Raw genomic sequence first — 13879 nt, 5'->3', positions numbered from 1 at the left:
TTTAGGAGGAATAATGGTCCCATTCATAGCCAATATGACTTAGCTTTTAAAACATAACGATAAAAGTCATTGTGCTTTTATAGCCAGTAAGGCAGAAAGTACTGGAAAAGGCTTTGGAGATCATCTAACCCAATTCCTTCACTTGTATGCATATGGAAAACAGAGCAGAAAGGGGATAAAACTTGCTCTTATTGGTAATGGCAATAATCTTGACTTCAAGGATATCCAGTTTAATTTTTCTAAGAAGTAATGATTTTAGTCTCAAAATATCAACCATTATGTGGTTTTTGATATTACAGAAAGGTTCTCCAAGATGTCAGAATCTCCAGCAATGTATTATTTAGCAAAACACTGTGAAAAGAGATATATGTTTAAGCTTATAACAATGAGATTAAATCATGCATGATTTTACACAATGCATTTTGAATGAACTATATTTTGTACTTTGTCAAATAAGATGCATAATCTGGTGCTTATGACTATTCAAAAGCTGTGTTATTTTGTGGTCCTAAAACTATTTAACTCATCTGAGTTTACATTTACTGAGGGAGCAGAAGAAATCACTTTAAGTGATGGTTTAAAAAATGTGCTGTTAACATAAGGCTTGTTATTAAATTAAAAGGTCAAATAAGATGGATTGAGAGCATTCATACTACTTTTAACATAGGACTAAGAGCTCTGAATATAGTCCCTGTTCCCATGGTAAAAATCAGACATTAATGAGAATGATGTTATTAATATGACTGCTTGCTGATTTTCAATTTATTGATCCAACCACAAAAGAAAGAATTGCATGTGATTTTCTTAGAATAACAAAGGTAAGTTATGATTTTTTAATATATGGGAATTTTAAAATGTCATCTTTATAGTGCTTATTTTATCAGTTATGTCACATATATTCTGACTATTAAAGTAAAACTAGAAAAATATGGACTGAGGAAAACCCTGGGAATAAACTGCTTTAAGTAGGTAATAGGTGTCCTATGTCAAATAACAGTGATAAATAGCAGTGTAGAACTTATATAACCTAGTATTTTAGATTGTGGGATGTTAAGTTACTCTTCAAAATATTAGCTGCTTCTCATTACAGTCCCTGCTATGGCTTGTCCTATGGGGTAGGAGGTTAAATATTCTCACATCATAGATGAGAATTTGTACTTCCTATTTTTCTTCTGTTATAGGAATGAAAATATTCAAGATATGGATTTACTTTTAGACTGAATACCAAAGTAAAGAGGGTATGATACACAGTCACATCTGCCCTGCAACCAACATATAACAGGCAAAGAAAATATACGTTGTTATATGTTTTTGGTTCAGAAAAATTAAGGCCTCAAAAGCAAAGTCCTCCTCTGCTCTCTGTCTCTTATTCCTCATTCTCTCCCAAGGGAAAAAAAATTGAAAATACAATTCTTCCCCAAGGTGGGTCATAGAAGTCAGAATCCCTTTTACTCAAAGACTGCTATAACACTTAGGACCCTGATAAGTCTTTTACTCAAAGACTGATAATATTGCTCTATACCCCCCCACACACACTTTTCTGTGTGAGTTGGTTATAAAGAATCACTCTGACCTACATTGTTTTGTTGTAGGTCCAAAGATCTCCATTACAGAAAATGTCCCATCCCATACCTGGAAGAAAGATATGCTACAACCAAGGGGTTAAGAAGAATCTGAATAGACAGGACTTTCTGGTTATTCCCAGTCTATTTCCATTAGCTTTTTTCATCCAATAACACTGCCCATGTTTTATTGAATATAAGCATAGAAATGGATAGTTCACCCTGAGTCTTTAGGGCTTTCATCTGAAGGCTCCCATGTCCATCTAAGTACAAATCAAATAAATTCGTCTTTTTTTTCTTTTCTTATTGTCTTTTGTTTTAGGGATACTGTCATGAACTTTTATGATAGGAAAGAAAAGCCTCATCCCTTTCCTCCCCTATATAGACAAGCTACTAAAATTTTGATTTGTTATTGCAGCATGACATAGTCCAGACAACTGTTACACTTTGAAAAGGTAACTATGTATTATATACATGACATAGGAATCACTAAGGAGGGATATTACTATAACCTATGCCCCATGATAATTATGGGGCACTTGTAATACACAATTGCAAAATCACTATGGCATACACATTCTCAATTCATGTAACAAAGGGTTATCACAGAAAATTACATATTAGGTCTAAAGTTAGAATAAAAATTATGGAATGAATAAGAAAACAATTTACCATGGTGAAAAGCCAACTTATACAACAAATAGGATGACCAGACTTTCAAAAATGATATCATAGTGCCTACAAGAGTATGCTCCAAGGAATTAAAGATGTATTAATGAAAGATATAAAAAATAAGAAACATCACTATCCAAATAAAAGTGATATTAAATATAAATACTTAGGATTTTTAAATGAAAAAGTTATCACAGTACAAATAAAACTAGAATGTGAATAACAGATTAGACACAGAAAATTCAGGGAATGGAAAACATAATCTATTCTTAGTACATTGCCAAAATTAATTCTAGAGATAAATAGAACTTACAGCAAAGACATTAAGAGATATGAGGAGCTTGATTAGCTGGTCTATTACACATCTCAAAGGAGTACCAAAAGGAATGAAGAAAAAGATGGGGGAAAGACAGTATTTTGAAGAGATTGCATCTCACAGATATCTCCATAATTTAATAAGTTATAAGGAGTCACATATTTAGGAGTCACAGAAAGTGAAGAAAGAAAAAAGAGAAAAAAATAAAGGAAAACTATAGGGAAGTTATATATTAGAGGCAATCTATAATTAAAAGACAGAACACCAAGGGTAAAGAGCTTATAAAAGCAACCAGAAAGAAAAGGAATGACAACTGGACAGCCAGTAGACTTCTTAGAAGCACAAACAGAATTTAGCCATTCATTCAAGAACTGTATACTGATTTGCTACTATGTGCCTGTCAATAGGTTTTGGGAATGCAAAGGTAAACAAAACAGAGTACAGGTCTATAGGAAAATTATATTCTAGTATGAAAATTGCATTGCTAGTGGGAAAATCAGTGAATAAATAAGAAAATAAAAAGGATGCTGATGGTGCTAAGTGTTAAAGTGAAAGGAAATACTGTGGAGTATGGGAGGGGCAAGGAATCCCCCAAAAGTTTAACTCTTTAAATCTACTGTGATAAATTGGCAAATTAACAAGAGAAAAAATATATAAATTTAACAATGAATATTGGAGCATCACAGAAATGCATATAATAACTTAGGTTCAGAAGCATGTGTGTTCTCTTCATAGAGGACAGGGAGATGGGGGATGTACTCAATTTTAAGAAGTAGTATATTATTTTTTAGGAAAGTTGAATAGGCTTAAAGAATAGATGATAGTTTATAAATGATTCTCTTTGGAGGCTGAATGGGGCTGAATAATAGTACTTGTGACAAAAGTCTGTTAGGAGTGTAACATTGCTCAGTCTTCCTCCCTGTTATATATGTTTAATCTTGCCTGGCTAATAAAATCTCCAGAATAGGATAGAAAGCAATTGTGTTCCTTCTGGAGATGCTTTAGATAAAGGAATATCAGGGAAAAAAGTTCCATTCTCTGCTTGGGGCAAAAACAGGGGAAAGTCAGTCCTTGATTATTAGGCTGCTTCTAAGGTCTTTCAATTTCCTTTAATTCAAAGTGCTCAGAATGTCAAAGTGCCCTTGTTTGGTGTATTGTTTTCAAGTACCAACAATGGAAACATGCTAACTTAGAGGGGTTAAGGCAGGTCTCATGATGAGATACCTGAAGAAACTGAGTCAACAAGGCTGCAGATAATAAATACATATTAATCTATAATTCTTGAAGCATCTAAATTTATCATTCAAGACCAAAAATTTTAAAGAAATGATACCAATAATCAAATGTATGATACATCAAGATCATTGTATTATCTTGAGCAACTAATAAAAAAATAAAATAAAAAATAAAGCTTAAGAGTGTTTACCACTAATAATTTATTGCTCAAAATTTTGCTAAATTCATACTTCAGAGAGGCAAATTTGGATTTGTGAGAGAGAAACAAAATATAAGAAACAATATATAAACATGTCAAAATAAGTATTGTCTATGGAAAATACTTGGTAGGTTAGTTAGGTATGAACAGGTGGTATTATGGTTTAATTATTATGGTTAATTATTAGGTGTCCCTCAAAAGCCCATGTGTGAGACAATGCAAGAACTTTCAGAGAAAAAAATGATTCAGTTATGAGAGCCTTAATCTAATCAGTGAATTAATCCCCCCGAGGGATTCACTGAGTGGTAACTGTAGGAAGGTAGGGTGTATCTAGAGAAGGTGGGCACTGGGGTGTGCTTTCAGGGTACATACTTTGTATTTGAAAAGTGGAGTCTCTCTCTGCTTTCTGATCATCATAGGAACTGCTACTCTCCACCGCACTCTTCCACCTTGGTGTTCTGCCTCACCTTGAGCCCCAAGCAATGGACCTGACTGTTGATGGATAAAGACCTCTGAAATCCTAACCCCCAAATCAACTTTTCTTTCTCTAAAATTTTTCTGGACAGGTCCTTTGGTCACAGCAATGAAAAAGCTGACTAGAACAAGTGGGTAGAGGAAAGGACATTGAAGGGCAAACAGTAGGCAAATGCATTAAGAAAAACCCATGAGTCATAAAAATACAACTGCAGGGAACCTTATCAGAATAAGCAAGCATTGGGAAAATGAGAGCTAGAATGCCCAACCTTCAGCAAGCTGTAGATAGTTCTAATCCTTTGAGGAAGTTATCACTTAAAACCATGGAGAACCTTACTGAAGTAGATAAGCTTCAGGAAATTGAGGCCTGGTAAGTCAATCTTCTTCCCCTTCAGCAATAGTTAATTATAACCCCTTAAGGAAACTACTGTTTCTTAAAACCAGTCACCAGGACTCAACCCTCTTATCAGTGAAACTATGTTAAAACTGCCCCAATCATCCCTTGTGACCAGGACATCAAGACTTTTACAAAGAGTATGCTGAGAGCTATCCAAAGGGCAATAAAAGAATTAAGGGAGTATTGGGAGTTAAGCCAGGAACAAAGGGAATTAAAAATCCTTAAAAACTCCAATTCTGTGAAGGACACATTGACCTCCTTAAGGCACACTGTTCAGCCTATCTTGAACATCTATACCCACTTTCTTTCTCATAATCTCCTGATGGCCATTCTGAACAACTCAACTGAAATCCTTCCAGGGTGATCACAAAGAACCAGAACCAGTGACCAAGGACTTCCATTGTTGCTTCAGTTCCCTGGATATCCTTGCTCTGAAACAGAAAATAGTAAAACAATTATTTTCATAATAATGGATTCTAATTTGTAAGAATGAATAGGGTAGAGATAAAAGTGCCAGAAGGTAACATATATGAAGAGAATATGAAAATTGTAATATTGTTTAAGAAAAATTAGTGGTATTTGAATGCCCATTGAACCACTATCAGAATTAGAATGTAATATTTTCCAAATTAGAAGTTCAGGAGAAAAAAGAGAATATGATTAATATAAGAGAGGGTAGGGAAAGACGGGGGAGAGTGAAAGAAAATACAAGGTTTATGGGAAGACTGGAAGTGAATCAAAGAATAAGGGTAATCACATCATATGTAAATGAGCTATATTTGTTAGTTAAAAGATAGATACTTAGAGTGGTTTTAGAAATTCAGCTTTTTGCTATTCATAAGAAATACACCCAAACATAGTAGAGAGCTAGACTAAAAAAAAAGATGAATAAGATAAACCTAGCAAATGGTAAACATAATTTGGTGTGTCTAAATCAATAACAGAACAAATGCACCTTAGGACAGGAGACATTATTTCAATTTACACTAGGAACCCTGTATATTATTAAATTAAAAATTCCCAGAAACTATAGCAATACTAAATTTGTAGGTATCCAATAGTGTATTCCAAAATATGAAGCAAAAATTGACAAGATAGAAAGGAGAAATTAATATATATGCTGAATCATTATAAAAGTTAACATTAATATACAATTATTTTAGCATACAGAATATCATAAAAACAGACATAAAATGTTTCTATGTCCATCCACAGAATCTGGCACATATAATTTAGAAATGCAAATTCTGTTCAAGCACAATGGAAGATTTATTAAAATTGAACATATATATGATCCAAAATCATATGTCAACATAGTATAAAATCCTGATATTATGCAGACCATATTATACAGTGGGATACAATTAGAAATCAAAGACTAAAAGATGACTAAAAAGTAAAGATTTCAAATTTGGAAATTTTAGGAAACACTTCTAAATATGTCAGATACCAAAGAATATGTGAAAATAAATATAAATATTTATGTCTAAACTAAAGTTAAAGGAACAAAAGTTCTCATATATTATATAGCTATAGCAAATATCTATACACCACCATACAAGAATTTGTACATACATTCTTCTCATTTTGCTATAAATATTTATTATATCTATTATCATATTTGTTCTAAATTCTTACGTCGTCTTCTTTAATCCTCAGAATACTTAGAAATATGCCACTGATTTCCAAATATTTGAGATTTTTAGTTGTCTTATTATAGTTTTCTAATTTAATTCTTTTTTTTTTAAAGAGAGAGAGAGAGCGCGGGAGAGAGAGAATTTTTTTAATATTTATTTTTTAGTTTTCGGCGGACACAACATCTTTGTTTGTATGTGGTGCTGAGGGTCGAACCCAGGCCGCACGCATGCCGGGCGAGCGCGCTACCACATGAGTCACATCCCCAGCCCCTCTAATTTAATTCTGATATGTTAAGAGAGTAGATTACATTCTGCATAGATTCAAACCTCATAAATTTATTGTAACTTGTTTTCTGGCCAGACATTTTTTTATTGGTGAACATGAAATATTGTCAAAAAGCATATTCTTCTTTAGAATATAATGCATAAAATATCAATTAGGTTAGGATACTTGATAATGTTCTTAGGTCTTCTATGACTATATTCACCATTGATGATCTTATATCAACTAAAGATTTTTAAATCTGTAGCAAAATTTGTGTATTTGTCTGTCTCCTTTAATTTTCTCAATTTTTACTTCATGTATTTTGAGACTGCTTTTATAAACACACACATTCATGATGCTTATTTTATGCAAAAATAGGCTTTTATCTTTATGTAGGCTTTCATCTCTATGTCTCTCCCTTTTCCTACCTAATTTCTCATTTTGTATTCACCCCAAAGTCTGTCTTCAGACATTCAGTTTGGTCAAAATTAGTTTTTCTTTGTCAAAAAATAAAGACAGAAATATTGAGTTTATGTATGAGTTAGTCAAGGTAAGTAAATGCAAGATGCTGTCACAATGCTCAAATCAATGTTCCTTAACAAAATAAGTTTTATTTTTTACTTATATGGCCATACAGTTTTGGCAGCTCTCCTCCAAGAAGTGACTCTGAATCCCCTTGCTGATTAAATATTGTGGTTTTATTACATGAGTCCTAAATCAGAGGCCTAACTGCAGGGGTTCCAACAAACCACATCCAGCCACTCACCCCAGAAACCAAACAGAAAAGGAAATGATGAAAAGCAAGAAAGAAACTTTAATCAGTATGGCATATTGGGAAGGCAAAGTGAGATCAAGCATCTCAGCTGTCTTTGGGATGCTCACAGGACCTGTAGAGTTAAATAGAGGAAAAATTGGGGCAGGGGGCAAGAGGTATATATAATGAAAGTCTTGGTCAAACTGTGGTCTGGTTGATCATTCTCTCAGTTCTGTTTTCATGGCATGACTCCAGAGAAGTTCTATCGCTTGAGGGAGTAATTTCCAGTTGGTGCTCAGGATGTTTATCTGTCAGATCTGTGATCCTGGAAGGGGGCAGTTGCTCCTGCTTAAGGGGAACTGTTTCATCATCCGGTGATGTGATGTGCTTTTTTTCCACTGTTCCTGGAAGATGGGAACTAAGGGTTTCTAAGTGTCATTCTAAGGATCTGATACTACAAAAACAGGCAGTTGAATGTTCCTGCAAATCTTGTCTCATTCTCAAAGGGGGAAAACAGGTTACAAATAAATATAGAGCTAATAAAATATAATAAAAATAATAATAAGATGACGACTCCTTAAATAATATACATGCAGAACTGAGCAGGTCACAAAGTTTAAGGTACTAAAAGAGATGGATATAAATGAAGGCAGAGATGCCAATGTTTATCTTGCTTTCAGTTACCCATAGGGTAAATGCAGGCCTAAGTAAAGAGTCACTGAGGCTAGGGCTGTTGCTCAGTGGTAGAGCACTTGTCTACCATGCATGAGGCACTGGTTTTCATCCTCAGCACCACATAAAAATAAATAAATAAATGTCCAACTACAAATAAAAAAAATCACTGCTTTTAGAAACATCAGCCTCTCTACGGCCCTATTGTAGTTTCACCATCTTGTAATTTTGATTTTCCTTCAGTCTGTTGACAAAGTGTAGTATAACAAACAAACAAAATGTACTCAGATTTTTATCCCATATTTCTAGCATAGGACTCCTAAAACCCTTCAAATTTTCTGAGGATCTATTGTTATTCATAGAAATTGCTTTAGATTCATACTGGAATTTATGCTAATCAGTTGACTTTTTGTGTGTTGTAGGTCATATTAGGTAGCTTCTTGATGGGGACTGATTGCCAGAGGAAACAACCATGTGATTAGAAGGGTGAGACTTTCAGCCTCATCACTTAGCCCCTGAGGAAGGAAGAAGGACTAGAAAAACTTGGAAATAATGTGACAGAAGGAGTTTCCTGGTTAGTGAAAATATCAACATATTGGCAGGGTACATACCCTGACTCCACAGAAACAGAGGTGCTAATATGTTCAGGAATCCTTTTCATCTTCTCTTATGAACTCTTTAGCTGGCCATTCATTTGTATTCTTTATAATAAATCAGTAATTATAAGTATAGAATTTTGCTGAGTTCTATGAGTCATTGTAGCAAATCATCAAACAGAAAGGGGGCATGTGGAAACCCCAAAATTTGTATTCACGTCAGACAGAAGTTCAGGTTACCTAGGGACTTGGAATTGTAGCTGGAGTCTGAAGTGAGGCAGTCTTGTAGGAATGAATCTCTTAACCTGGAGGGTCTACACTAACTCTGGGTATTTAGTGTCATAATTGAACGAGTTATATGATAGCCAGTTGGTGTCAGAAAATTGTTGTTGGAAAGCACATGAAGGGATAGTGAACAGTGAACCCTGCCTCTAATAATTAACCTCATTGGTCCAAAAGTGAACCCCATTACTCCTATTGACATCCCATTGGAGGGAACTATACATATGGGTGACAAGTTAATGCTGTCCCTAGTTAGGCAGACACAGGTCATCAACAACTTCATACTATGGAAGGAAGAATACAAATATTTAGTGGGAAGCTAGCTTTCTCTACTATAGTATCTAATTCAGGCAGTGAGGGAAAGAGCAACAGAGTAAAATTAAAGCCCTTAGAAGAAAGGATAAAATACAGATAAATAAATACAGCAGGGACTTCAAAAAAAAATCAAACAAAAAAGAAAAGAACTGAAAGTTAATTGCTCTGATGAAATATAGACAAATATTTGTCCAAATTTACTTTAAAAATAATATGGAATGGAAAGACAGAAGTTGTATTGAGATTTTAGGTGACATATAATAAAGAATTATAAACAACTTTATGCTCCCTATATTTGACAGTTTAGATTGAAAGGAAAATTTCCTAAAAATATATAAATTTTAAAAATAGTTTCAACATTTTGAAAGTCTCTGAATATACATGTAAACATTAAAGAAATTGAATCAATAATTTTAAAATCTACACAGCAATAAATTTTCTTTAAAGACCAGGAAAATTAATAAGGGTGTTCTACCATATATTTAAATATAAGAAAGTGTCAATATGATAGACCCAACCTGATCTTTTCTTAAAATTAGGCATCTCGCCACAAAACCATGAAAAGATAATTTTGGCTTTACTATAAATTACTGCAAATTCTGAACCTACTTGGAATGCTTGCCCGTACCCTGAACTCACCCATGTCCGGTTTTCCCTGACCAAATAACAACCCTTTCCTAAACCTTAGTGACGCCTCATAAATTCTGGCCTTCCCTGGCCGGATAACGACCCTCTCTGAGTCTCTAAGATCTCCATAAATTCTGATGCCGGGGCCAGCAAAAATGTAAACTTGTGTTATGCTCCTCAGAGTGTTGTTATCTGTAACCCCCCTTTGTGTAACTTTTTGGGCTATAAAACTGGGCCGCAAAGAAGCCTCGGGGCTGTCTTGTCCCCGCTGTTTTGGGAGGGAGAGGCAGCCCGGCTGGTCGAAATAATAAGCTTGCTTTAATTTGATTTTAATTGGAGTCAGTGGTCTTTTCTTGTGTCCTGGTCTAACAAATCTTACATAAATTTCAAAGTATAGACAAATTAGCAAAACACAAAGTAACCTTTTGTGGAACTAATAAAACTATATACTAAAATCTAACAAGGAAAGTAAGAGAAGAGAGCATTTAAGGCCAAACATATTTATGAACATAGATTAAATGGTAGTTCTGAATAAAACATCAAAACTTCAGCAGTTTCCTTAAAATGTGGCCATGATAAATTGAATTTCTTCTGAAAATTTAAAAAATGGTTATCATTAGAAAATTTAATGCCTTTACTCACCGTTAATAAAGAAAAAATTATCTGATAGTGTGGTGAGCTATTTTGCTGTGCTGCCTTGTGTGGGCGTGAGCCTAATTCTTGGGCTGAGACCCAGTTCTTTGTTTTCAGCCACTCCCTAGAATGGAATGTATCAATTGTCCAGCTCCTGGAACAAACTGTTTTCAAGAAGTGCTTGTTGTTTTGCACAAGCTGGAACTGGGTGTCTCTTGCGTTGTGTGCAAGTGCTGGGTCTATCATTCTATTGGCTGCTGCTGTGTTGCTATGCGCTCTTTGTCCAATGGTGTACGAGCAGGGCTGCAGTTGAAGTATATAAGGGGTGGTTTTTTCGGGCTCGGGGTCCTTTCTCTCAACAATACCTAGTGGATGCTCCCAATAAAGCGTGTTAAAGAAGAATCCTGTTGTTGTCGTCATTCCTGCTGGCGGGTAGACGCGACAAGTGGTGCCGAAATCCCGGGAATTGTCATCTGTCGGCTACGAGGGGACCCCCGATATTTTGCGGGAGGATTCAGAACTTTACACGCGGAGCGGTGGCGCCGGTAAGTAATCCCCTGATCCGGTGGCTCTGGCTTAGTATAGTGCTCTATCATGGGTCAATATCAGTCTGTTTTCCTGAAACCACTAAAAGGGGACAGGAGATTTTGGTGGAGCATCAGGATACTGGGTCAGAGTCAGAGGAATCTAAGCAAGAAAGACATGAAACAAAACAAAAAAGGGGATCTAATGCAAAGTTAAGTGAAAGTGCACTCAAGGAACAAAAGGACGTGACTCCAGCGTTAGGAGCACGCCCGAAACTCTATCCAGATTTATCTGCCTTCCGTAAATTAAAGATAGTTGATTCAGATGAGTCTGAATCAGAAGGCGAGTCAGAAGGCTTTACCCCAGAAGAAGAACAAAGCTTAGAGAAAATGGTGGCTGAATATGAGCATGGCCGCTATGACGCGGCAATGGCCGCCGCCCTTCTTCCTCCGAAGCCTCCAGCGTATTCTGTAGCTAAACAACTGTTTCCACGTAAAGGGTCTCCACCCACTGCTCCAGGCGGAGCTTGTGGCTTCATAAAACGCAGTACTTGGAGGAAGCTGGAGGAGGAGGGGGCATATCCTGTTGGTGCATATCCTGTCTTTGAGGATGCACAGGGACAGAGATATTTTGAGCCCATTCCTTATAAATTAGTTAAAGACATAGCTGAATCTGTCAGGACTAATGGTGTCACAGCATCTTTTACAATTGCATTGCTTGAACGCTTATATCTTAATGCTATGGCACCAATGGATTGGTATCATTTAGCAAAGGCTTGTCTCTCCATGGGACAATATCTTGATTTTAAGGCATTATACTTGGATGCCGCTATACAACAGGCTCATGCGAATGCGGCTGATGGTCAACAAGCCTGGGATGTGGAGATGCTGACCGGGACAGGTCAGTGGGCCCAAAATCAAAATGTTTATCCATTAGTAGTATATCAACAAATTAATATTTTGGCCTTACGTGCCTGGAAGGCTCTCCCCAATAGAGGTGAAACAACAGGGAATCTTACAAAAGTCATACAGGGCCCAGCTGAGCCATTTTCAGATTTTGTCGCCCGAATGCTTCAAGCAGCTTCAAAAATTTTTTGGGGACACGGAGCAGGCGATGCCCCTAGTGAAGCAGTTAGTGTATGAACAGTGTACTACAGAATGTAAAAGGGCAATAACACCATGGAAAGAAAAGGGATTGGAGGACTGGATAAAGGCATGCAGAGAGATAGAAGGTCCTTTGACAAATGCAGGGTTAGCTGCGGCAGTAGTTGCGGCAACCAAAGGAAACCAAAATTCTTCTTCTTGCTTCAATTGTGGCCGTAAAGGACATTTAAGAAAAACTTGTCCTTTCAGGGGACACCAAATGCTACCAAAATGAGACCTGGGCCACGATGTTCACCCGATTATTCCTTTCCGCCAGAGTTTACTCCTTGTCAGAGTCCTCTGGTTCCAGAAAAACAAGTTGCCCCGGGGTTCCAATTGTCCCCTCCCCTCAGGGGGTTTTCTTTTAATATTAGTGGAAATTCTACTAGGACAAATCTGGCAGGATGGCCTTGGTACTCTTGGGTATTATATAATGAGGTGGGAGCGGGAACAGACTTCTCCGCTATAGCCTATTTAAACGAGGGAGTTCATTGGATTAAAAATGTTTCTGGAAATGCATGTCAATTTGGGATCAAAAAATACTTATCAAATATCACTATCAATGAAGAATTCTATAATATTTCTTTTCCTGCTGCTGAAATATGCGTTCAGCCGCCATTCATGTTCTTACTTGTTAATCATACTGACAATTCTACTATAGTTAATTGTACTGTAAAAGAGTGTTATTTAACCCAGTGTTGGAATACTTCCTTGTCATTGGCTTTGGTGGTAAAGGTTCCGACCTTTGTGCCCATGCCAGTTGAGGCCGATACTAATTCTTTTCTCCTGGTACAGTTGGTCAGGGAAAGGAGAGATTTCGGCATTACAGCTGCTATAGTTACAGCTATTGTGGCGTCTGCCGCAGCAGCTACCACTGCAGCCATAGCTATGGCCTCTCAGGTACAAACAGCTCAAGTCATTAATAGTGTAGTAGATCAAACATCTAAAGCCTTAACTACGGTGGAAGAAATCAATAGACATCTTACTGCTGGTATCTACTTGCTTAATCAAAGAGTAGATATAATACAAGAACAAGTAGAGGAAGTTTATAAAATTACTCAGTTAGGATGTGTATCTCATTATAAGTATGTGTGTGTTACTCCTTTATATTACAATATGACTGCTTCCGTGGAACAGAGTAATAGATTGTCTAGATTTTTACAGGGAAACTGGACCCAGGAAGGAGAGCGACTCACTCAAGAACTGCTGTCTCAGATTGCCAACTTAAATGGAACACGCGTGGAACCTCTTTCTGTTGCAGACTTCGCCTCCTGGGCTTCTTCTATATTTTCCTACTTTAAAGAGTGGGTAGGGGTTGGGTTATTTAGTGCTATGCTTCTTTGTGGCCTTGTCTTATGCCTTTGGATGATTTGTCGTATGCGACGCATGCAGCAGAGTGATAGAGTCAAGGTAGTTCAGGCGCTTGCTGCACTGGAACCTGGGGCCTCCCCATAAATTTGGCTAGCCAGCTTGGCAAAATCCTAAAACCCCTGTTTTGATGTGGATGGCCTTTGCACACCAAGTGACCTTGTTGTCATTGCACCTTGGAAGGCTTCCATATCTTAGGAAGACAGC

At 36.6% G+C, this 13879-nt stretch overlaps 1 protein-coding gene and 1 long non-coding RNA gene across 2 annotated transcripts; both read left to right on the top strand.

The window, feature by feature from the left end:
- The first annotated feature begins 10682 nt into the window (after positions 1-10682).
- LOC308639338 lies at positions 10683-13609 on the top strand. The gene is made up of 2 exons (XR_014020067.1): positions 10683-11182; positions 13459-13609. It is a non-coding gene; the product is annotated as an uncharacterized lncRNA (long non-coding RNA).
- Positions 11537-12857, top strand: LOC308639337 (igE-binding protein-like). Its single transcript, XM_081277574.1, has 2 exons — positions 11537-12412; positions 12694-12857. The coding sequence occupies exon 1, from the start codon at positions 11552-11554 to the stop codon at positions 12302-12304; it is 753 nt and encodes a 250-aa protein (XP_081133700.1). The 5' UTR covers positions 11537-11551; the 3' UTR covers positions 12305-12412; positions 12694-12857.
- Positions 13610-13879: the final 270 nt, after the last annotated feature.

This window comes from Spermophilus citellus, assembly GCF_964194105.1.
Source record: "Spermophilus citellus genome assembly, chromosome: X".
NCBI classification, from domain to species: Eukaryota; Metazoa; Chordata; class Mammalia; order Rodentia; family Sciuridae; genus Spermophilus; species Spermophilus citellus.
Note: the sequence above shows the minus strand (reverse complement) of the source record. Positions and strands in the feature narration are given on the sequence as shown.